The sequence below is a fragment of the Fundulus heteroclitus genome, chromosome 12 (genome assembly GCF_011125445.2).
Source record: "Fundulus heteroclitus isolate FHET01 chromosome 12, MU-UCD_Fhet_4.1, whole genome shotgun sequence".
Lineage (NCBI taxonomy): Eukaryota > Metazoa > Chordata > Actinopteri > Cyprinodontiformes > Fundulidae > Fundulus > Fundulus heteroclitus.
In genome coordinates, this window is record NC_046372.1 from 35,179,063 (window position 1) to 35,205,156 (window position 26,094).

The 26,094-nt window shown below is 41.4% G+C and overlaps 1 protein-coding gene and 1 long non-coding RNA gene across 5 annotated transcripts in view; one reads left to right on the forward strand and one right to left on the reverse strand.

The window, feature by feature from the left end:
* The window catches only part of grk5l (G protein-coupled receptor kinase 5 like), a 37,966-nt gene that overhangs the window by 1,688 nt on the left and 10,184 nt on the right, over nt 1-26,094 (forward strand). For both annotated transcript variants that reach the window (XM_012854765.3, XM_012854766.3), the window contains exons 2-3: nt 21,225-21,320; nt 21,414-21,526. In XM_012854765.3, the coding sequence (XP_012710219.1) occupies nt 21,225-21,320; nt 21,414-21,526 (209 nt within the window). The remainder of the gene's footprint in view (nt 1-21,224; nt 21,321-21,413; nt 21,527-26,094) is intronic.
* On the reverse strand, nt 7,257-11,622 carry LOC105919450. Of its 3 annotated transcripts, none has more exons than XR_002427244.2 (4): nt 11,467-11,622; nt 8,192-8,220; nt 7,969-8,077; nt 7,257-7,615 (listed from the first exon to the last, which is right to left on the reverse strand). It is a non-coding gene; the product is annotated as an uncharacterized LOC105919450 (long non-coding RNA). The 3 variants fall into 3 exon arrangements; XR_001165304.3 differs by having other exon boundaries at nt 8,167-8,220; XR_004932114.1 differs by having other exon boundaries at nt 7,969-8,220.

Sequence of the window (26,094 nt, forward strand, 5' to 3'; positions counted from 1 at the left end):
ACATTTTGTCACATCACAAACACAAACTATAATGTTTTTTTTACTTGCGAGGCATGGGGGGGGGGGTCATATGTCCTGTTGGATACAACAATGCCAAGTGGCGTGTAATTGTGAGGTTAAAGGAAAAGGATATAGGGTTTTCAGAATTTTTTGCACAGTCCCACATAAACACGTAGAAGAAGGAACCGTTTGGCCTACATGCAAAAATGCCCCTCGCCCTGAACACAACACCCCCACGGTGAAACATGGTGGTGGCAGCGTCATGCTATGGGGCTGCTGTTTCCACCAAGGACAGGGGGAGCTCAGATTTGATGAGAACATTGATATAGTTAAATACAGGGCCGCACTGGAGAGACAACCCGGCTGTAAAAGACCTCATAATAGAGGTTTGCCTTCCCGCAGAACATACAGCCAGAGCTACAATGAAATGGTTTCGATCAAAGCATGAATGAGAGTTAAAATGGCCCAGTCAAACACAAGACATGAAATCAGTTGGAAAACTTTGTTTTTTGGACGGTGGACATCATTTAATAGAGACACAACCACTGCCTGGGCTCAGAAACCTCTGAAATCAGCTGGGAATTAACAAAGCTTGTCCAAGGAAAATCAAGACTATGATCCATGCTGAAATGATCATTCATAACGTGGCTCTGTTGATTTAAGATGGACGGAGGCAAAGGAAGTAATGGACGCAGCCATTCTTGTGCCTAACAGACGAATGGCCCATTCAGCTTGTTATATGGACACAGTTTGAAAGTTGGCATCTGTATGAGGTCACATGGGACTGGATATCCAGTGATTGCTCTGGTTTGGAGCCACTTGCTGCTGTTAGATTTCTTGAGGAAGCTCTTCTTTGTTTTGTGGAGGAAAATCTAAAAAAAACAAATAAATTGGGTGTTTTACAACAGCGTAAACGTGCCTTGTAGAGAAACATATCCTGCTTAATTCTTTTTTAGCGTTTAACCAGCTTTGTAGATCTAGACACTGAATGTTTTGCACGTATTTCTTTGCGAAACGTCTCGACTGTAGTCAGTTTTCATGCCTTGCCACAGGTTCTCAACTAGACGTCAGTCTGGCTGTTCTACCACACAATATGCTTTGATCTAAGCCCTTCCATTGTAGCAGTGACTGTACGCTTTGTGCTTTCTCGAGGCAAGGTGCACCTCCGCCTCTAACCTGTTTTCTGACAGGATTTACCCTGCATGGAGCTGCATCCATCCTCCTAATAACCCTAACCCACGACCTATTCCCTGCTGAAGCAAAGCTTCCCCACACCACCATGCTACCACCACAACGTTTCAATATTGGTGTTGCGTGGTGTGATAAATTTACAACACACATGACGTTTTACAGCCAAAAATGTGTTTTATTTCAGGGCATCGAAGGAGGCTAAAGTCAAATGCACGCATCACTTTAACATGTGAAAACCACACAGCCTCTGTTTTTGCTTTCATTTCACAGATACAGACTGCAGTGTGTTAGTCTATCCAAAAAAGCTCAAATTACATACTTTGAAGTCTGTGTGTTTAAAAAAAAAAAAAATCATTATGATTTTTGTCCCGTCTGGCAACTTACTCAGTCAGCAGAATATGTCTGCAAGCCTTCCCTTTGCCTCAACAGATTTTTGAAATCTGTTATAATGTGACACGATGTGACAAAATTCAAGGGGAACGACTGCTGCAAAGCTTACCAAATAAAACGTTCTCTCTATATTTAAAGTCTGAGGTGCCCGTTTTCACAATGCGCCTACACAAGTTTGGTCGCAGGCAACACGTGGTTTCATTTGACAACGGTCTCAGTCGGGCTGTTTAGTGACGCAGGAAAACTTTTTAGCAGCTTTTCCTCCTACGATTATCACTTTAAAAAAAAAAAAAAATACTTTCAGATAATGGCGTTATTAGCAGCGCTGGCAGAGAGTCCTTTGGAGGCATTGAAGAAGTTATAAAACGATTAACTAGGAGGATGACACGCTGTCAGAAGCACATTTGCGCACGGATCAGACTGCGTGTTCATTTTATGGCAGCAGAGCACAACTGGGCCATGTGAATCAAGCCTCGTGAATTAATAAGAGCAGTTAATGACCCGTGGCAGACATTTCTTGTCCCAGCTGCTCTGTCAGGGATCACTCATCCGCTGTCTGTGAACTGGAGGAGAAAATAACGAGGCGATATTTGAAGTTTCTGAGCAGCTTTATCAACGTCTCTGTGTACTTTTAGCGGATCGCCGTGAGACTGCCTGGACAGATTTGCAGCCGTGGCCTCGCTGAAACATGTCGCAGGTTGTTGCGAGTCCATTACTGGTCAAATCGTTTACCAGCGAGAATCATTAGAGGTTTTGTATTACACGACCCAGTGCCAGGGCTCTGCAGATCCCCTGTGTGCCGTTAGCGTCTCCTCATGTGAAAGCATGACAGAGGTTCACCTCGGCCTCCGGACCAGCAACAGGCCAAATGGATCAAATGAAGGCTGTTTATTCTCGTTTTGCTTATGCGACATCATCTCGGGCTGGAGCTGAAGGGGTCCTTTCCCAAAAGCTCTCAGCTACGCACAACAGGAAGGCCCAGTTTACACTGCAGCCTCGGCTTGTTTATGCCAGCCTCCTCACACATCCCGAATCAGTAAAACAGTGTGAGTGACAGCTATGCACAGAATTAAAAAGCTTCTGATATACCCAGCAGAACAGGCGGTCCATCAACCAAATGTTGCTCGTGGGATCTGCAGTGCTGTGAAAAATGACCCCCCCCCCCTTACAGATTTCTTCTATTTTTGTCTTTTTTTTCCTGTGCATTTGAGTCTCACAGATCATTAAACTAATTTTTTTATGTCAGAGAAAGCTAACCTGAGTTCATGTAAAAAAGTGTTCAAATGATGATTTCCTTTATAAGTGGGAAAAAAGCTTTCCAAAGCAACCAGGCCCTGTGTGGAGCCATAATTGTCTTTTGTGTTGAATGAATTGATTATATTTAACCGCACTGCTTTGGTTCAGTTCCACTCCCCACACCCATGCTTGATTATCGCCAGACCTGTAGAATATGAAAATCCCTCTGAACAGAACCTGTCCAACAACATGAAGTGAGCTAAGCGATCTCAAAAAGCAGCGCATCATGCCCTGATCTAAAGAAATTCAAGAACCATTGGGGGAAAAATTTTTTTTATGTCATCCCAGAAAGGGTTAGAAAGCCATGTCCAAGGTTTTGGGACTCCAAGCAACCAGGGTTAGAGACATTATTCACAAATAAAGAGAAAACATGAAACCGTGTCAAACATTCCCAGCAGTCGTCATCCCTACCAAAATTACTCCAAGAGCATATTTGCAATCCATCTAGGATGTCACAAAATAAAGCGGATCAACACGCGACCCAGTGCAGGCCTCTCTGCGCTCCGTTTGGGTCAGTCTTCACAGCATTTCAGAAAAAGAGCGTCATACTAACATTAATAATCGGTAGCGTGACGGCCTGAAGCCGCCGCAGGACCTCGAGTCCTCCAGAAAATCGAGAATGAGAATCTCCACGCGGCAGTTTGTGATCACCGCATCAGTTCTCCGCCCCGAATGGTTTCGTCTGATATGAACACGTATCTGATGATCTGGGGTGACTAGATGATAACAACCAGATAAATCTGTGAGGAAGCAAAGGTGTTTCCGTCACAGCACTGTCCTCTGTCATCATCGGTGTTTATTTTTATCGCTGCATGGGTAGCAAACGCCGCTTTGACCACGTCGAGCCACCTTGTTCGGCGATCACTGCCTTGCATAAAGCTGAATTGTGTTAAACAGCATCAGTATGATGCAGCCCATAAGCTGTCTAATCAAATTGATCGTTACATAACGGACTAAGTGGGCTACAGCCACTGCAGCTCCATCCTGGTGTCCAGTCTCTGCGGAAGATACTTTACGGATGACGAGGGTAAACGCAGCGGAACCAAACGGGCCTGTCTCCAGCGTGGTCATCCCACGATCATCTGACCGCGCACGGCTCTGATCACCGTGTCCGAGCAGCAGGAGACGCAGATGTTCTCGTCGTTAGCGCTCTTGAGTTTTGTCAGCTGAGGGGGAAGAGAACATAAGTTCCTGCCGGCCTTAACGTGGAGGGTTTCTTTTCTCGCTCTCTCTTTTTTTTTTTTCATTAACATCTCTACGGTTGTTGCTCCTCAGCCTTCATGGCCGACGTGTAGTCAGAGTGAGGTTTAAATACCAGGGTATGCTTTAGATTAATGCGTCCGTGTGCTAAGAGAAGAGGGGCGTGGGGATGAATTCCTTTGTTTAAATGTAACCTGAACTTAGCCACTGTGACGCGAGCAAAAATCAGTGCTGTGGACCCTAAACCTGGTGTGTGTGCGTGTGAGAGAGAGAGAGAAAGAAAGAAAGAGAGAGAGAGAGAGAGAGGCACTGCTTGCCTGCCACCCCATTCACAACTCTCGCTGGCAGCAGCCGTAGATTCCAGACCAGGAGAACGAACGTCATTGGCTGTCCAAGTGAATGAGAGTAAGGGGGAAAAACTGCACTGCTGCATTCAGATTCCTTTCCTGAATTGCTGTAACAGATCTGGGGTTATTAAGTTTAGCCAAGTGGACTGAATGCTACTCCGCCGCCTGTGGGGCTTTCATCATTTTGGGCTGTTGTTTTTGAACGTTGTCGTCGCTCTGCAACAATAAAAAAGGATCTCCGCAGATCCTGTTAATTGAAACTGAAACCAGCGCCGATGGAACTGGAAGTCTAATCGAGACCAAAAATGAAATGCAAACACAATTGATTACCAGGAAGTTAATTAACTAGATGGTTGCAGAAGAAAATAACTTGATGGGATTATAGGAAAATAAACACGATGGATGATTTTACTTAAAGTGTAATGACTCACACTGGGCTTGGCTGGGTGTACAGACTGTGAGCGATACACGTTTTATGGTTTCTTGTAGAAAAACTAACTTGGTTTGCAGAAGCTGAATCGGAAGGATCTGAACAGAGAACACGTGCAGGATTATCTTCTACAGTGCCTTGTGATAGTATTTGCAAGGCAAAAATATTTGCAAGCCTGCACTTTTTTTTATCTTTTATGACGTCGCACCTACACACGTGTATGGGGGGTAGTTATATGTGAGAACAACACAAAGTCCTTCACTTTTTAGAAGAAAAAATATTTTTTTTGTACAGATCAAAATCTGAAAGGTGCGGTGTGCATTTCTATTCAGATTCCCCTGGACAGCTTCAGTTACATTTGCGAGTCTTTGGTTGTGTGTCTCTACCATCTTTGCACATCTACAGACTGAACATGTTGAACATTTGTTTACTGCAAAATTTCTTTAACTCATGATGGACAAATACGTCTTGAAACACACTGAGTTGGATTAAGGTCTGGACTTTGACTAGGTAATTTTATCATAAGGATATGCTTTAATCCAGACCATTCCACTGTATTTCTACAGCATGACGTTTTTACCATGGGGATGGTGCATTCAAGGTCAGGTGGGGTTAGTGTTCTGTCATACTTACTGTTTTGCATGTGGGCCATAAAGTTCAGTGTCTGTCAAATCTGACCACTGCACAATTTCTATGTCTTTAAGTAAACTGCAAATGGGATTTTCTTAGGGGTTTATTTCAACAATGACAATTTTTTTTCAGTCTGTCACGAAGGCCAGCTTTGTGGAGAGTTTTCCTCTGAGCAGATTTATCTACATGAGCTGTGGATCTTTGCAGCTCCTCCAGAGCTGTCACGGCCCTGAATAGAAACCACAGTTTTGTAATTTTTATTAGGGAACATTTTTCTTCTTCCACTTGCACAGCTTTGTTTTGGTCTCCCACATTAAACCCCGCTAACATTCTTTAAGGTTTGTGGCTGGCATGCAAAAAGGCTGTTTTTGCAAGTCACTGTAAACAGGACCAGTCTTGTCCCAAAATGATTGTGCTGTGTGTTATACACAGTGCAGTCAATCTGGCAGCCCTGTTCGTCCCTTGCCTCTGTCACGTCCTTAATGCAGCTATGAGCAAAGACAGCCGGCAGACACACATGAGGAAAGCAAGCACGCCTAGTCTGAAATGCCACACAGGTGGACTCTATGTTGATGACTGTTAAAGGCGATTAGTTGCACTGGAATTTATTCAGGGGTATCAGAAACAGAGAGCAAGAACAAATCCTTGATTTAAAAGGAATTTTATCATTAAAAGAAAATTGCACCCCTTCACCTTTGCGCGTTACTTTCTGTTGGCCGGCCAAATAAATCACCTTTAAAATACACCAGAGTTTGGGGTTGTAACGAGACAAAAATGTGTAAAAACCTCAAGAGGAATGAGCACTCTTGCAAATCACCATAAACAAGTGTCATCTCATAATTCTCAAAAGAGGCCAAAGTGTCGGCCTATGATTTCAGATCCAAAATTAGTTGGTTTTGAATTAAGGACGACGCTATCATGCCTCAACCTACTTGAGGGGATGTCCAGATTAGTGCAAACACTGCAGCTAACTGATTAGTTACTCTGAGGAGGTATGTGCAAGACAACAGTCATGAGGCTTGTGTTCATGTGCTCTGAAGAGTATCTTTGAACTACTGCAGAGAAGGGGGTGGGCTGGTGGGTGGGTGGGTGGCTGAGGAGCTGTTGCTTCATCATGTGAGGCCGCAGCAAGTCCTAGCAAGCCGAGTGCGCTTGCTTTTGTTATACTAACAGAAAGGCAGCGAAACGAGCCGGGGACACCCGCTGGCACTTGGTGCATTTAAGGCTGTGGCGTTGATCTTCAGTGGGCTGCCTGATCCTCCACCTGCCTGCTGATGGTAATATGAGTATGAATTACACACAATAGGCTTCTTGTTTGTGTTGCCGCACACAGTTTCTCCACTGGCTATACACAAATAAACAAAAAAAGTAAATTGGGCCTAAACAAGGGTGCAAAAATATAAGTAATGTGCCTGTTGCTCCACAGGAACGGCAAAACAAAAATAAAAATAAAAAACCTCATATAGAGAGTTAAACGTCACTAAAAGGCGATTCATTCCTACACCCCTGATTGGATTCTTCATCTTTCTCAAAGGAGGTTTTTTTAGGTTAATTAATAAAGTTGTAGTTCTTTATGGCTTTCAGATCCACACAACCATGTCAGGACTGAATTATGTTACCTACTGAATTGCTTTAGAAGCGTTTATGATCCCCATGTGATCATTTTATGACTTAATATAACTCAAATTGCCAGGTAGTTTGATTCAGAAATCCTCGCATACCATGTTGTGAGCAAATATACCATCAGCGGAGACATGTTAGGGGATGATTTTTATATGATGGAGGAAGAGTATCAACCCTTAGTTAGAGTGAATGTATTTAGGATGGGCACAGCAATTGTTTTTGTTTTGTTTTTTTGCAAAGTTATAGATGCTTCACCTCTTCGGCTCTCCTAATCTCCAGGATCTCTAATCGCTCCTTTTGCCCTAGAGTAAAAATATGATGATTCAATTCAATTCAGTTTAAAATGATTAATCCCAAAGGGAAATGAAATACTGGCGTAACTCCTGGGGGTTTCTTCAACGAGTTGTAGATGGTGATGGCTGCAGGCAGGAAGGATCTCCTTTACCGGTCTGTCTTACAGCGGATCTGGAGAAGGTGATTTCACAGAGGCCCATTTCCCACAGCGCCGCTTCAAAATAGAAAAGGCAAGTGAACGTGTTAAGAAACATGTCAATCACATGTACGCTAAACCTGCTGATACTCTATGTACAGTCAGAGCAACAATTAACTAGTTTTAAACAATTAGAAATGTATCAAACAAGATGAGACATAGACCTACGTTTATCTTTTAACACGCAGGATGCACAGAGAGGTAAAAACTAAGTACAAATGAGCCTCATCTGAATGCATATTCAAATATCTTGAATATGACCATATGTAGATTTTTTTCCTACTAAAACTCTCCTCTTATTATTGTTCTGCAGCAGTAATCCATGATTTATTTTTTTTTAAAAAGTGAATCCTCTGTATCTGAGGCCTTACCTGAGTTACAGATGCTATGAAGCAGTGAAGAAGCCAAGGCATCTACATCTCCATCGACAACGCGCCACAAGGCTCGCTGTGTTTTGAGTAGGAGTGTGACTCATTTTTTCTTGAGTGGAGAAAAAAAAAATCTGTTCTCTGGCTCCTACTAGCTCTATTGTTATTGCCACTTCTACCCACACATACAGTATACGTAACTCATCTGGATGCAACAAGTTCACACCTGTTCTCCGGGGGTTGTGGAGTGGCATTCTGGGAAGTATAGGAGATAATTAAAAGGAGAAGTGGACAGGGTGGGCTTCCAAAGAAGCGTCAGTGCAGAACAATCCCAATATTATCACAGCTTGTCGCTGAGGTAGACGAAGAATGCCCGCGCCAACCCCACTGAAATGTTTTTTTTGAACCATTGTTGGGCTACAGGTGATCACTTACTCTGCACTTTCTCATTTCTTCTTCCCTGCGTGCCTCTCTACTGACATATCCCAGTAATGGAGCAGGCCATGAATATTTGATGTGCCCTAATCAAATAATCAATACGCTACGTTTTCAACCTCCTGAATGATGGACAAAATGCTTGACCGTGCATAACGTCTGACAGTAAATGTCCTGCTAATACACGAGGAGATCTGATTTCATCTGTTTCATCTATTTAGTTTTGAAGCAAAGAGCTGGCATGTTAGAAAGTAGAAGGCATACAGGCCCATTTAATAAATTAGAATATTATTGAAAAGTGTATTTATTCCATCACTAGGTGAAGCACATTGTAGAGATTGATTACATGCAGACTGGTGTCTTTAACCCCTTATTTCTGTTAATTATGACGATTTTCCACTCACAGCTGCACTCGATACTCGTAAGTATCAAGTTGGCGCCCGTGTTGCTTCTAGACGTAACCTTAATTCTCTGTGGCATAAATTCGACAAGGAGTGAATAACATTTCTCGGAGCATCACACAGCTGCTGTAGATTCATCCACTGCACATCGATGCAAAATTCTGACGCACTGAACCAGACATTTATTTGCAGACTCTTCATTTGCTTTTAACAAAATGCAACCTCATGTTTTAACTCCATAAAACGTTCTACATAGTTAACCTCTCAGATCAGCCTCTGACGCTGCTTTTAGCCTTTTTTAATAGACAGAATCCAGAGTGTCCCTAGTGAATGGGAAATGTCAGATGCCCTTGTGTCCAGTGCCGGATCTCCGCAGGGTTGTGTGCTGTCTGCTCTCCTCTTTATATTATATACTGACAGCTGCAGAAGGCCCAACCAGCAAACGCACTTTGTTAAATTCTCTGACGACACTGTTGTCGTGTCTCTTCTCCAGGACAATGACAAAGGGCATGGCCCAGCATGGTCCTTTGTCGCATGGTGCATTGACAACGATTTGGACCTAAACATCTCTAAAACTAAAGAACTTGTTGTAGACTTTAGGCAAGGAGGTAACCAGCATAAAGCCAGTGCCATCAATGGTGAAGAAGTGAAAATCAAGTTCAAGAACTAGAAATATTTGGTAACTGTGTTTGACGACAAGTTGAAATTTGACGTAAACACTGATATTATTACAAATTAGGACAGCAGCGAGTTTACCTGCTGCGCAGACTCCACTCCTTTGGTGTTAATGAGAAGATTCTTAGAGTTTGCTATTGCTCCTTCGCCAAAATTCTTCTCACTTTTTCTTTTGTCTGCTGGTTTGTCTTTTTATCCATGAGAGACAAAAGCAACTGGAGCAACATTATTAAAGTGTGCTCTGGCATTATCGGTGTTCATCAAAGAGATCTGGCCTCACTCTGGGATAGTCGGGCCACTAAGAAGGCTGGTCAGATCATAGACTTGGATCAGAGGCCAGGTTTGGCAGCATGTTTTAGTTGAATCACAATCAGAATCAAGTTTATTGCCAAGCAGGTTTGCACTTACAAGGAATTAGACTTGGTGTTGATGGTGCAGACAAAATAATGCCCTGATGTTGGCATTATTACATTATCAAAACTACTCTAAATCTGTATTATCTTTAGCAATTAGGTTCTTAAACTTGAATTAAGTGTATTTCTGACCATTGTGTGTGAAAGGTTGTAGCACATACTTGTCTTCTTGTTTTTTCTGTGTGTGTCTGGCTGGGTTGCTACAATGAACGGCCCTGCAAGGGATTAATACCGTTTTTCTGATTCTGATTCAGGCATTGTTTTCCCAATCTGTTATCGTTCAGTTTTGGTTAGCTTTCATGAGCCTCAGCATCATTTTCTCAGCTGACAAGAGTGGCACCTGGCGTGCATTCCTGCTGCTCTAGCCCCTTTGCTTGAAGGCTGGATGTGTTGTGTGATCAGAGATTGGTTTTAATGAGTGATTATTGATCTACTGTTGCCTTTATATTATTTTAAACTATTCACACCTTCATCTGACCTCTGATACACTGCAAAAAGGGAACTAAAACTAAGTAAAATTGTCTTGAAATGAGTGTATTTGTCCTTGATTTGAGCAGGCAAATAAGATGATCTGACAATGGAATGAGTATTTTTACCCCTAAAATAAGATAATTAGATATACTGCACTTGAAATAAGATGATGGAGATGAGTTGCTCCTATTTTAAGTGCAACCACCTTATTCCATTGGCAGATCATCTTATTTACCTGCTCAGATCAAGGACAAATACACTCATTTCTAGAAAAATTGACTTACTTTTAGTTCCCTTTTTGCAGTGTATCAGCAGGGCATTCTTGTCCACAAAGCTTATCTCTTTTTTAAATAGTCTCTAAATCAAGAAGATGATTGTGTATGAAAATCTCACCACATCAGCTGGTTCTGAAATACCCAGACAATGCTATGTTCAAGACGCTCGAGTCTTTTTCTCTTCCTCATTCTTTATTCTTTTCGGTTTAAAACTGGCCAGAGCTACTGCCACCTGATTTGCTATTTGTGGTATTGAGCAATCGGACAGCGGTACCTAATAAAGAGGGATTACTCAGACTAACTCTGGGTGTAGGTATTCCTCCTAGTGCTTAAAGTTGAGCATCTAACATTCCTAAAACACAGTAAACACCCCAATCTTATTTCAGGCCCACTGTAAACTTTTAGCAACATTTAGAAAAGACGAAAGCAAACCATAGCTGAGTAAGAGCGAACTGCACAAGATAAACAGAAAAGTGAAGGAACAACTTTTAAAAAATCTACTCTTCCCCCAAGGAGTTTCATGTAAGGACACAAGAGGTTCCCAACGTTTTGTTTTTTTAATCATTATTTCCTTCTTTCGGGGGATGTTCCCGTTGCAGGGACAAAAGGACATGAAATAACAACAAAGGAATGACACGAACAAGAAACACTGTCATGAAATGTGTGTGTGTGTGGGGGGGGGGGGGGGGGGGGACAAAAAGAGAAGAGGGAAACAACTTGAGTAGAACACATGATCAGTTTAACCTTTATTAGGGAGGAGCCCTGTGCCGTTCTTAGGAAAACTGTATTTCCCCCCCCTCAGGTTGATAAGTCAACCCCGTCTTTACTCACTTAATGGGGGCTTTCCTGAGCGCTGGCATGAAACTGGAACAAAAATTAAAGATCTTCCTCTGGGATGACAGAGCGGCACCATCCACAGTGCGAAAACATTAGTGAAGGTGAACGAACAGCACAACCCCTCGTTAGAGTGAAGAAGCAGCCTATTAAGGCTGGCCCCGTGTGGACTATGCTCAGTCGTCCTGGGCCTTTATGGTTGAGCAAACAGTGTGTATTACCCAGCATGCCCTGAGCTGTGTGTTTGGTGTGTGTGTGTGGTCTTTTGATCGGACAACCCCATGGGTTATATAATATCTGTATATTCCATGCCTCCCCACCCCCACCCTAACATTCCAGATTTAGTATATTTATAGTGCAGGAAACTGGGGGCACCTGACTGTTCCCAGACAGGAAATGTACCCAGCCTTCTCCATGCTTTCATGACATATTTTCAGTCCTCGCATGCAAGATTTCTCCCACAGCTTCTTCCGGCTTAGCGACGCAGAGGCGACGGTCACTGCCTTCCCAGCGCGGAGATCGCAAACTGGTTTGACCACCCCGGCTTTCTGTTAACACGCTGCCACCGCTGCTGCCCTTGAGCTGACCACTATTTTTAGCTCCGGTGTTTACAAGGACATAAGGGCAGCATAATAGACACAGCTGTGTAGTTTATCATAAAGCTTTGAGCAAATATCACATCTGAGGGGCAATATGCTACTCGCTGTCTGAATCACGCTCCAGCCCATGAGCGTCTTTCATCCTAACCGCGGCCATGTTGCTGGAGTCGAGTTAGACGTAGTTGTCCTTTTAATTCTGGGGAAAACAGCTGTGTGCTAGCATCCATACAGCTGATACCATCTCCTCTTTATTGTGCATGACTGATTTTGAGTTTACGACCTCCTCACTAAGTGGATTACCATATGCCCCCCCCCCCCCACCCCCACCCTTCCCCTGCAGCTGCTAAAAAGAATGGTCTGGTGTGACCAGGTAAGCGTTGGACGTCGCGGACGTTCGCTTGGACTTCGTCCGCAGATGCTGCCGTCACATCACCCCGTTGTTATGGATCCTAATGAGGAATACGTGGACAGAGAGGCCCTTTGAGGACATTAATAATGAGGACCCTGGGCAGAGGCAGCAGAATGACATCATGCTGGAACAGGTCAACAAAGAGCGTCTTCCTGCTAAAGTCCTCCCCTTCTGCTCCGGTCTGGCCAATGTTTCCCTGCAGCTTCCTGTGGCACAGAGACCACACGCACTCAGAGGACTTTACAAAACAAACTCCTCAATAACCCGGTTTTGACAAGTACGGTCACATACCCAGAACTTGTTTGTTTGGGATATTATTTAACCGATGAATAAAAACCTGAGCATGATTGTAAAATTATCTGAACAAATGAAAGACCTGAAAAGTGGCGTGTTTGTTTGTAATCAGCCCACCTGGCTTTGTAGAAGCTCTGTGCGCTGAAGTTAAAGTAGGGCTGGACGATATAGAAAAAAAGCATATCAAGAAAATTTAAATCTTATTGACCGATATTGATAATTATCAACAAATTTAAAACATATATTTTAAGTGCAGCCCTGGCCATTTTATGCTGTTGCTTAGCGACCTATTTTTAGATACAGAACACACAAACACTGAATTCAAACACAACCCTTTATTCAACCAACTTTGTACCAAAACTGCAAGTTTTTAAAAAAGAAAAAAAGAGCGCGTGCTCTTTGAGCTCTTTGAAGGGGGCGGAGCTTGGTTCCTGGGTTTGTGTTTGTGATTGGTTGGGAGGATGTAATGGCTGTAATATTCATCTATATGGCTAGAATGCAAAAGGGAGGAAAACCGTTATTTTATTGAACTTTTTATTGATCCTTTTTTTTAATCATCGATCTACGTCTATCGATCGATATATATCGTTATTGAATTATCGCCCAGCTCTAAGTTAAAGCCATAGGACCTATGGGCTACTCCTCATTCCACTGTAGTTCTGGCAGCTAAATGTCGTTGTCTTGCTGGAGGGTGAACCTTTGCTTCATTCTTAATTAATTTGCAGCCTCTAGCATGTTTTCTTGTGGTATTATCCATTATTTCCTTATAGCATCTAGGATGCAGCAGTCTGTCACTGAGCTCTGCAACAGCTCCATGCATGGGCTGAGAGACATTGTCCATCAGTAATGTGATCTTTCTTGCACTCCTTTTGTCCACCGCCACCTGCACCGGGTCCAGGGGTCATCCCATGTTTTCTAGCCTCTGAGGCCTTTTAGAGATGTATTTACTCTGAGACTGGCTCTGTAAAGCAACAGAGGCTGGGTGGTAACACTGGTAAATTAGTCTTAGCTAATAAATGGGCTGGGCGTGTGCAGATGGGTTTAAATATTTATAATAAAGTGGTTATAAGGTATCATCTTTATTCATTCCTGGCAGGAAAACTTACACTCATGAAATGTTACATCGCCCATTCTGAAAGGTGTGATTTATTATCGCACAGTTTCCTCTCCCAACTACCAGCAGCAGGTTGATATTTAACGCATTGTCGTCAAGAAGTTTCTTGCGATAAAGCTAAACAGTGTTCAGAATCTCTCCGCAGATCCCTGCCACGCTGAAGGAGGAGGTTGTTCAGTGCCGGTGTTTTTCACTGGTGTATTTTCCTCTCATGCTTTGCATCTACAAGAACACCTGCCTTTTACCTGCAGCTCCGATGCAAACGCATTTCTGAGAAACGCACAGTTGGACGCTGTGGGAGGGAGGAAGAAGAACGAGAGAGAGAGGGAGAGAGAGAACAAAGACGTTTGAATCAGTGTCTGGTTGCTGGTAGGCCTCACTGTTGTCAGCACCTCTCTGACCACCAGAGAATGACTCAACCACGACGCCGACATTTAACAGCTTAGACAGAGGAGGTGATATGAGAAGAAGCGAAAGTTGGATCATTACAAAAGGGATGATCAGTTGTTTGTGAACAAATGAGGGTCAGCGCAGGCAGGAGATGAGTGCGAAGCTACCAGAAATCGTTCTCACTTTTTGCACAGCGTGGGCGCAGTGGAGAGTAGTTCATGAAGTATTCACAGCGCTCCGCTCTGCCGTTTGCCCGTGCTTTTACATCGCATTCTGCTGCAGCTGTTACTCTATGCGGGGTTCACCGCGCGCCTCTCAGGATGCGGTTTCCTCTGGCTGTCCAAAGCAGGTCTAACTTCACGCTCGGGGCGATGATATAAGTGCAGGTGGGCGTGGCTAAGGTTAACAGCCTCCGACCCTTTTATGTGTCAACGCTTTAGGAACATAACCTCACAGCTAAGCAGTTGTTTTTGAACGTGCGGACGGATCGGGCCCTGCAGGACGGTCCGTCTTGGTTAAATCGAGCGTGAGGACATTGCTGCAGAAAGGTCACGGTAACGACACGCAGATGTTTGGGATGCCGGTAACCCCCCTCTGGTGTTGTGCCAGACGGATGTCGGTCCCACTGTGACCTTGTTTTTTTTTTTTTTTTTTGCTACACTCGACGTGCCTCGGTGATGTCAGCGCTGCCGATGCAGAAACATAAATAAAGGGCGGCGACCTCTCTGTGTGTATGGAACAAATTAGGCCGACAAGTTCCTGTGTGCAGGGAGTCCACAGAGCGGTGCATATTTCAGCTCAAGTGTAAGTGACAGGCCATGAGAGAGCAAAACGGCTTAATAAAGGAGGAAATAAACAGAGCGCCGAGGACAGGATGGTTTATAGACTTTCATGCTTTTAAGTAGCCTGGTTTTGTTAACAGGGCCTCAGAGTTCCCGACAGCCTTTACATTGAAAAAAACATATAGATGTTTTAATTTCTTTTTTAAATTCATATATCTTTCAGGTTCTTCTTTTTTTTTTTTTGTTATTGTTGTTGATATAACAAACCTTTTTCTAAACTTCCTCCAAGGTCTAATTTCTCATTTCCTGTCAGCATTTTTTCCCCTTCATCAGCCAGATATTTAGCAGGGATACAACTAGAATGAGCCACACCATGGTTTTACTGTATAGCATTAACAGAGAAACATTTAAAACCCAAAATTATTGAATCATCTATTTTTTTAATAATGGCTAATATAATATCACATAGGTGATTAGACATGTGATAATGTTATATACAGTTAGCCTCAAAGTTACTCATACCCCTGGCAAATTTTATTTTTTGTTCAATCAGAAAGTTTTTTTTCTGATTGTAAAATGACCCAGGAAACCCTAAAAATATAAGGAGTATAATTTTTGGAGAAAAAAGTGATTTTTTTCCCTTTTTTAGAATAGAGTTGTTCTTCTCCGTGGTGACTCCATGCATGCTCACTATGAGGGATTGCTGTACAGTTGGTGACTAAATGCAATCGGTTCATTTTCCTCAGATAGAAAACTTTTTCCAATTAGCATCATAAGCTGAACCAGACTTCATTGTATTAAAACCAGGAATAAGCTGGAATGGATGTTATTGAACTTGAATCTGCCTATATGATGTAAAATACCTTGTTATTTTATAAAGTGGCCCATTGAAAGTTATTTACATTCTTTTTAACAATTAGGCAAACAGTCTTTATTGTTATTACAGCAATCAAACCCTTCGTATAGTTTCTGACCAGCTTCTTGCATGTTTCCACTGGTATTTTGACAATTTAGCTTTGGTGATGAGCTCCAAATGTTTGAGGCTGGAAGGCCTCCGTGCCATCACCCTTATGTTTTAGCTTGCTCCACAGATTTTGTTTATGAGATTGGTCATATATATATATATATATATATATATATATATATATATATATATATATATATATATATATGACCAATCTCATATAAACGTATTTGTGAAACTGTTTGTATGATATAACATCGCCTTAGTGAGACTAAGGACCAGAGGGACCAGTTTTCTCTGGTTGTGTAGAGCACAGACTAACGCAGTTGTTTTTTATGCTTCTCGCGCAAAATACAACACCTTTTTCTAGTTTTTGATAGACAATATTAGCTATGACTTTTTATATCTATGGCATACTTTGATGCCAGTCGCCTTTCCAAGCCTGGATACAGCAAATGCAAATCACGTTGATTCAAACCATTTGAGCTTCAAAAGAAGGTCGATTTCTTTCCGTCTTTATGTTTTGCCTTTGACGCAATGTGCAAATGCATAATATTTGCATGTTTGCAGGAGTGGTTGGATTCATTTTCATACAGATAGAGGTCATTTTTGTCTAGGAGGAAAAAAAAGAGGCCTGAACTTGTTTGAATCAGCTGAACAGATATTATGTCAGTAGGATATGTTAATAGACTGTCACGTAGTAATATAATGTAGGGCCCTTAAGTAAGAGGTAAATATACGTTTTATTAACTTTGTTAATTTACAAATGTATTTCAATTCATTATTTCATGCTAATTTTCCATAAATCCGACATGCACTACGTCATGCTGGTGCCTGTGAGCGAAAGCATATGTAAAGCAAAATTTAGGCCGTGATGTATGGATACGGGACCTAAAATGACTAAAGCACCTGGCCGTTGATATGGTGAAACCACAATCTTTAACTGTAATCAAGAGGATGTTCAACTGTCTAGAAAAACACATCGCGCTGAGCTAAAAGGAAACATATGTTGACGGGTTTACCTCAAGAGTTAAGATGCGAGTAAAGCTGTTGGCATGGAGTTTCTAATCTCTTGTCAGATCTTTCGCTTTGTTGCTGTTTTTCTCTGAATTCAAGCTGGAGCTGCAGTCGTCATCAGTTCTTCTCTGCTATTGACAATACACACAGACTTAACCTCCTTCTACTATGTGGTCAGAGATGTGAAAAGGAGTTAAGCCACTGGTCTACAGGCACAGGAAAAACATCCTCTTGCAGTTCTGGCGTTTGCACATCAGGACATAATCGTCATCCAGCTCATCTTGTATTCACCAGGTCCTACAAGTCTAAAAGTGATTTAAATCTGATCTCAAGGGCATACAAATGCAGCACCATTATTTACTACATATAGATGAAGATGTGTGTTAAAAACTAAGCACACCAAATGATTTATTAGCTGATAGAATAACTTTTAACATCAATAACTTGAAGTATTTGTTTTGTGAAAGACTTTATCAGTCACTCGCATTGCATGGATGCCTGACCAGATCTTTTTAGTTCATTGAGGGCGTTGTGCATTAATTAATGCTCTTAGTTAAAGAGCTTAAAAGTGGGTCTAGAATATTTTGGTAAGGTGCCCCTCATCCTGTGGTGGTGCAAATTACCCCATCCTCAGTGTTTGACAGTTTAATGTGTTTATACTGATACAAGGTGTTTATCTTTTCTCCAAACATGTCCCCATGCTTTACGTCCGAACATTTCCACTTTGGTCGGATATGTCCAAGAGAAATTATTCAAGAAGTCCAGTGGTTCATTCAGATGCAACTTTGCGAACGTAAATCATGCTGCGACGGTCTTTCTCCTGACAAACCTCCAAACAAGCCCAACTTCTGTTTTTTTTTTAGAGTCGAATTCTGATTCTAAATTGTTTTATCTTGAGCTCAACCTTTAACCTGCTAACTGAGGCTTACGAAGTGTAAGTTGGAGCTCTTTCTTTCTTTTTTTATCATGTCTCAAAGCGTCACATAATCTGAACTTGGGGTGAATTTGATGGGGCCTCTACTCCTGGAGATGTTTCGATGTCTAAACAATAAACTTCATTGATTTTGGAAGTGGCCTTATATCCCTCCCCAGATTAAAAATAGTATCTGTAAAGTTATTATTGTCGTGCTTTCGTTATCGTGTTAACACACACCTCTGTATACTCCGGACCAGCCAGTAGGCAAAGTGACTAATTTATAGAGGTAGTCACATTTGCCCATGCTTAATTTATCAATAAATGTCACAGCCTTTCAATTTTGGTTTAATTCTTGCTTAATAAATAACATCATGGTGACCAGATCTTTTTTCTATTATGCCCTGATAGGTAACACCTCAGATCTGAAAGATGTTGTACTAAATAGAGTTGTAGTTTCCTGTCCATAAAGCTGTAAACAACATAGAACGAGGGTTGGCGAGCCTGAAGCATTGAATTAGGCCGATCCCGGGCTGCCGTAACTTGGTCGCAAAATATAAAGATGACAGCAACCTTGAACACATTGTGAAAGAAAAAGCTTTGTTCGGACGGGAGAGGTAAAGTGGGAGAAGCATTAATGGGAAGATGAGGAGAAGGCAGTGGAGAAGATGAATAAATAAACAAGTTCAGGGTGCAGCGAGAGGGAAAGAAAACAGGACGCGGACAGAAAAAGGAGGAACTGCGTTATTTGTGGTTGTCTCAGCATTGTGTACACTTTGAATGCTTGGGTGGAACCCAGTGTTTAGTACAATTATTTAACACGCCGCTGACCTGTGGCAGGAAATCTGTGCCGTTTGGCGGACCCTTTCATCCGTAGATGCCTGACAGTAGCACAGGCACATTCATTTTAGTGGCCCCCGGTGGGGAATGACCTTCTCCATTCACTGTACTGCTGTGTGTGTTTTGGCTGACATTATGTTTTAATAAAAGAGATTAAAATGCTTTACCACCGAAAAGCATGCTGACATTTAGTCGTCCTGCATACCTTTACTCATTAACTCCTTTCAGAGAACAACTGGGGCTTGAATAAGGAAGTGTGCCGTTTCTAAACGTAGCGTGTTTGGTCTACCGTAATGTTGATGAGGAGCAGATGCTGGAGGTTAATGATTGTCTCAGGGGATATTTTGACTTCGGTTATTAAGACATTCTTGCTTCATGTTTGCTCACGATGATACGGCTGTTCTGTGGCTCTAGGTTCCGCTGCTGTGAGGTTTGGGTATGAAAAGAAAAGTTTTCTGAACTTAAGATTGTGACAAGGATCCTTGCAAGCCAGCACACTCTTTTTTTTTTCTTTTTCTTTTTTGTAAACTAAACAAGACACAGAAACAGTAAAAATGGTCAATTATAGAATCCGTTATCCCTTTTTCTGGAGAAAAAAAAAATGTTTTAGCTAAGATGCTCACCTTTTTCTTGTATTTTAAGGTGTAAAGCAGCTTATTTAAGCAGTATTAAATAAAGGACATTGCTAAGATACTCCTATAACTCATTGGACTCCTTTATGTTTCAGGATACGACCATTAACTGTTTAACAGCAAATTGGAATGAAAAAGATAGTTGGCTTTACAAAGATACAACTTAAAATTGTGCCATGCATTCGTATTTAGGATCCCTATAGCATGATGCTGCCACCACCATGTTTCAAGGTGGGGATGGTGTGTTCAGCGTGATGCGCAGTTTTAGGCTTTTGACACACATGGAGTTTTTAACAAAGGTTTAAAAGTTCCCTTTTTCATCTCATCCAACCAGAGTATCTTCCTCCACGCGTTTTGTTCTGTCCTTTACATAGCTATTGGCCAACTGCAAACAGGACTTCTTATGACTTTCTATTAAAAAGGGCTTTCTTCCTGCCATTATTTCTGAGATTTTAAACTTCTACTGACTTCATTCTATCTATGGACAACAAGATTGCTGCATACACACTACTGTATTTTCACTTGGCTATGCACTGCTTTGAGTTGGTCTGTCGCACCACATCCCAATAAAATGCTCTTGACGTTCTGGTTTTTTTTTGTCGGTATTGTGACTTTTTTTTTCTTTCTTCATAACATTTCTTCATAACATTTCTTCATAAAACAGTCTGGCATCAATCTGTTTTTAGCCTTTCTAGGGCAATGCTTGGTAGAACCACCTACTGTTACCATGTTCCTGCTGGTCCCCACAGCATGATGCTGCCACCACCGTGTTTTGTTGTGGGGAGGGTATGCTCCGAGTGATGCGCTGTATCTGCCCCCACCCCACCCCATCCCTCACCCCCACTAATTCAAATAACAATACATTATGGTTTGAATGTCCCAAAATGATTTGCCAGGCACTGTAAAGATGTCACAGATAATCAAAATTCCATGAAGTAAAGTGTGTTTGTTTTAGATCGTCCAGTACAGTGTTGGGGGGTAAACAGATGCATTTCAGGCAGCTGGAATGGAAAGGATGAGGCACGAATGCTGCAGGATTGATGGGAAAACCGCTGAAGCTTTCGCTCACAGGCTCCAGCATGACGTAGTGCATCTCAGATTCCTGAGTTATTACTTAAAGATGTCTGCTTGTCGTTTCCTCTCTTGCTTTCAAGCACTCGCTGCCTATCACACTGGGTAAACCGGGGGCAGCGAATGGGGAAAATCCCTGTCAGTTCATTTGGAGCAGTTGCGGAGACATAAAAATGAAAGAAGACATATTTCACTGCAAATTGTGTTTTATTCTATTACGGCGACATTAAGCAAGACAAATATGATTTTGACAGGGTCTGAAAATAGCACGTGAAAGCAGACAAACAGGAAAAGCACATTGGTTTATTGGATTAGATGTGCGAAGGCTGAGGGTGTTGGAATCCATTCAGGCTGAGTCCTGAGTTCTTGTGGGAGCGGAGCTGGTCAGGACCGACTTTCTGTCTGAGCGAACGCAAACACGCACATTCCCTCACACTCAACACACACGCTGCTCCACTTCTCCACTCAGAAGCTTGTGAGTTCGGAGGAAAGTCGACGGAGAAATTTACAGAGGAAGTGAGACGTAATCTATGAATTAAATATATGCTCTGGGACTATGATTTCATTCAGGGGAAAGCCCATTCACTACCACCCCCTCCCTCCCTCCTTTCTCCTACTTCTGTTAGACATTAGTCCTCGCTCTTTTTCCCCACTGGTTAATGTACTTTAGACAACTTCATCAAGTCCTGCCATTTTTACATCTTTATTACTTCTGTTTGTGTCGCCACAGGTGGAGGTGGAAAACGGAAAGGCAGGAGCAAAAAATGGAAGGAGATCCTTCGCTTTCCCCACATAAGCCAGTGCGCTGAACTGGGAAAAACCATCGGTAGGTGTTTGTGCCCTCTCCTCACCTCAGGAGGGTGTGTTTCGGCTGTTGGTGCTAAGTTGTTTGCTTTTTTTTTTTTTTAAACTTTTGAAGACAGGGATTATGCCAGCATCTGTGACAAGCAGCCTATTGGACGGCTTCTCTTTCGTCTTTACTGTGAGACCAAACCCAACTTGCAACGATGCATCCAGCTGCTAGATGCAACGGTACGCATAAGCACACCCATTTAATTGACTTTTTTTCCCCACTCTAGGTTTTCCTTTATTTATTTATATGGAAAAGGGAGAATTTGGTAGTCCATATTTAAACAGTCTGAATATTAAGGTTGTCAACCTTGCCTAAACTTTACTATTATTCCCCTTCACGTATTCCTATTTTTAATGTGAGTTTTTGTCTTTTTTTGCTTTTGTTCTTTTTTTCTGTAAAGCACTTACAATTACCTTGGGTGTGAACAATGCTACACTAATAAACATGCCATCCACAGCCTCAATCTAAGGGTGTTTTGATTTAAAAAAAAAAAAAAACATGTCAGAAAATACCTTTACTCTGTTTTCTATCTCAAAATGTGCAGTAAGGAGATTTCTGTTTACTTACTCCAGAATAATCTAATCTGAGCATTTAGATTTTTAAATGTTGATGATAAAATATAGTGCAGAGCAGGGATCAGCAACATGGTTCCCGCAGGCACCAGGTAGCCCCCATGGACCACATGTGGTGCCCTCAAGCCTGTTCTAAAAAATAGCACAACCCTTCAGTGAACTGCATTTAAAATGCTATTTCATTCAGTTGCTCTTCCTTTTTAATCATACTTGTATTTACATAGATTTATAAATGACAAAAGCATTAAAAACATATTTATATTACGTAAAGTTAAGGTGAGCTTGGACTCTTGTAGTTCAACGGTCAGTACTGGTAGCCCTTCGTGTGACACAGTACCAATAAAGTAGCTCTCAGTTTCATAAAGGTTGGTGATCCCTGGTGTAGTCTTAAAAAAAGTAACACTCAATGCTCAATTTAAATTTTTCAAATGAACCACGTTGCTCAAATCAAAGACTGGTACTGTGTCCAGGTTGGACTCCTCCATGTTTTGCATTTATTTGAAAGGCTTCAGTTCAATTTGTTTATTCTTAGGCTAAAAAAAAAAAACCTATGGAAACATTACATTTTTTGTGTGTGTTTTGACTCGTAAAAAAGGCTTCCTGAATCTCTATCTATTTAAGAGAATTTCTTTTCAGTACACAAGTATTAGCATCAGGTTTGATCACTGTCAATATTTAGGATTATGAAGGAGAGTTGCACAACTGCAGTGCCTATTCCTAAAAAAAAAGAAAAAAAACAATAGAAAAGGCCAGTGTCTTTAGCAGCCAGTTTGTTCTCCCCACTGGCTTTAAGATTCTTGTCTATAATTCAGGCGTTGGTATCAAATATTTGGAGCATTCAGTGCAGCAGATCACCGTCTGGGTTCTGCTGCTGTTCCCCATTGAGCCTGTTATTCTCTTTCCCATGTGAGCCCTTCTTACTCCAACTGGCAAGGCCAACTCCTCGTTCTCTATAAACAAACCAGGATATGGTTCAAGAAACATATGATTAAAAATGGCTTTAAGTAATCCCACGACTCCAGGTTTTATTTCACAAAAAACAAACAAAAACAAAACAAAAAAACTCTAGAAGAAAGACAAGTATTTCAGCCTCCTACTGTAGTTTTTTATTTTTTATTACAACGTGGGTTTAAAAATACCATCTAATTTTCTGCTTTTACATTTTATTTATTGTGTTGTATCAGACTGTTTTGACAGTGGTGAATTTCTTGTTCTTTAGTTATTTAAATCTGAGTGACAGAGAACACCGTTTTCCCAAGGAAAGTTAATTTAATTTAAGATTAACTTAATAAAAAATAAATGCTAATTAGACAAATGCTCAACTGTGTATTCTTAGATCAATGTGTTCACTTGATTTGGCAAGCTACAACCTTAAAAAGGACCACTGCAATGTGACCAAGTGTTGCTGTTGTGGTATTAGAGCAGCAACTCAAGAACTACTTCCTTTCTTTCTTCAAAATAAGAGTCCCAACATATATCCCCATTTATTTGGAGGTCTGTGATAATTAGTGTTGCGCCGATGCCATTTTTTTGGCCCTGATACCGATACCTGATACCTGGCTGTCCAGTATTGGCCGATACCGATACCATCTGTTTGAAATTGATGTGTGTGTGTATATATGAAGAACTGCATACTACTTAGGGTAGTAGAACTTTTTATTACCTACCTGGAATGGGTGACAATAGTTGAATAAACTTTTGGCTCTCAAAGGCTAAAATAGTGCAACATTCGTGAAATTATAACATGTATAATAGTAATACAACAGTAAGACAGTAAAATTACAATAATCTCTTTTAAACCCTAAGTTTTGGCTCTCAAAGGCTAAAATAGTGCAACATTCGTGAAATTATAACACGTATAACAGTAGTGCAACAGTAAGACAGTAAAATGACATTAATAATTGAATAATCTCTTTTAAACCCTGAGTTTTGGCTCTCAAATGCCAAAATAATGCAACTTTCATGAACTTATATAACATGTATAACACTAGTCGGGAGAGAGAAGGCTGCGTTCAAGTGACGTACAAACATCAAAATGGTATCGGTGCCTTTTTGTTGGTACTCGCTGATACCGATACCACCATTTTACTGCTGGATCGGGGCCCCGTCCGATACTGGTATCGGTATCGGTGCAACACTAGTGATAATAGCTTTAAACTAAAACAGAAACTGAATCATGCTTCGCAAGACAGACTTTACCTTAATCAGAAATAATGCCCCCATTTTCATATCACAAGATGTGGCTGCACCCCTATCAGTTAGTGATTACACAGCGATAGTGCTGCTGTTGTGGGAATTAGTGGTCTCCTTTTATGTGTCCAAACAGTAATAGAGCTCTAGAAGCTCCAGTAGACCTCTAATGCTTTATCCGCTGTTTTAAGTCTGCCATCGAGTCTGAAAGCTGATGGAGTCTGAAATATCTTCCTGCAGCCACGTCTGGGTAGAGTCCGGTGCAGCATTTGTCCTGAGAAAGGTCCAAATGGCTCCCACATGCAGACACAGATTAGTATGTGGAGACCTTTATTGCCATTATGTGCTTATCAGCATTTTGCTCTAAGTCTTTTCTGTGTACCGGGAATCTCATATTTCACAGAATGATGAAGGAAACAAATCATTAAAACTTATTCCTCAACACTCTCCCCTCTGAAGCTAAACTCCTATCCACCATGTTTCCTCCTCAACCCATTAGGGATCTGGCGGTCCTATTTTGAACATTCGATGAACTTTGGAGAGTTCAGTCAGCTGCTTCTGCTTTTGTAAACAACTTTCCTGTTGACATGGTTACTCGTCATATCAGGTTCCCCAGACATAAAACCCATTGGATACAACTAAGGCAGCACAGAATCCATAAAAATAAAAGGCATCCTTTGTTAAAACGTTTCTACTTAAAGGTAAGCATACAAGGAATTTGTTACTGAATCCGATGGTGGAGAAAGGAGCATATTTAGTAAACTACGTGAATATGATGTAAGTTAGAAATTAAATACTGCCGCAAAATTGCTACAAATAACAGTGTTTTTATTAGAAATATTAAATTAAGTTAAACTAGGGTGAGCATTTGGATTGACATTAATTGGGTTTGAACTGGACCTGTTTGTCTTGTAGTGCTTTAAGAAGAAAACAGTTGAGAGTATTTGCTGTTTAACCAAACAGAACTGAAAATATAGCCTAATGGTAAAGACTATGTGTTCCTCTACTAAGTTCAGAGAAGATGAGGCTTTTCAACTCAACGCTACATGCAAAATATAATGTTACAGCTGCCAGATTTGTGAATGATTCACATTGTTCGCCCCTTCACGCCGACAGCGATACTGTTTTAGGTGTTCTATCAACCTGTAGAGACCTATTTTCCTCAAAATATCATCATTTTGGTCCTGTTGTACAATATTTTAATATTTGTTGGTTAAAAAAAATATTTACTGGGTAAAATTAAGAAACCAGTGTGGCACATTGACCCACTGCAGTCCGTCACAATGAACTAGCCATATCTGTTCTGTTTATATGCTCTGCTAAAAAGTTAAACCACTACAAAATCAAATCCAAATACATTTACATAACAAGTAAATGTTACACAGATCAAGATGGGCACATTGCAGCCTGACACACTGCTAGTCAGATAGGAGGTTAATCGCTAACATTTACTGCAGGCTAGTATAGTTTTCTTTACAATCAAGGGTGTTAAGCTCTACATGCCTAATGTCTCAAACATGCAGCCTTCCTCTCTTTCTTGGGGAAATGATTTAAAAGGTTATGATAAATTATAGTGTTGAGTTTTGATCAGAGGGTTAATATTGCTTTGCTATGAAAATCCACCCATCCAGCGCCTGTACCCGCTTATCCGTGCAGAAGCTCCAGCAGTCATTGGGCGAGAGGCGGACTACACCCAGGACAGGTCTGCAGTCCATCGCAGGGCTACTTCTATAAGAATAACAAATGTAGCTCTTCTCATGTATAGTCCCCCTGAAATGTTTTCTTACTAAAGGAGTTGTTGTGTCGGTTTAAATGACTGTATATTGACTCTGTGTTGCCTGCGATTAAAAATCAAACTTAATTTGCATTCATTTAGTTAGTGGAGGAAAAGTATAGAAAGTGAGTTAAAGGTTCTGTTGTGGACCTGTTTCCCTCCCAAATGCCCCGGGAACCTTTTAGGCATCCATAGCTATATGAAGTCTTCA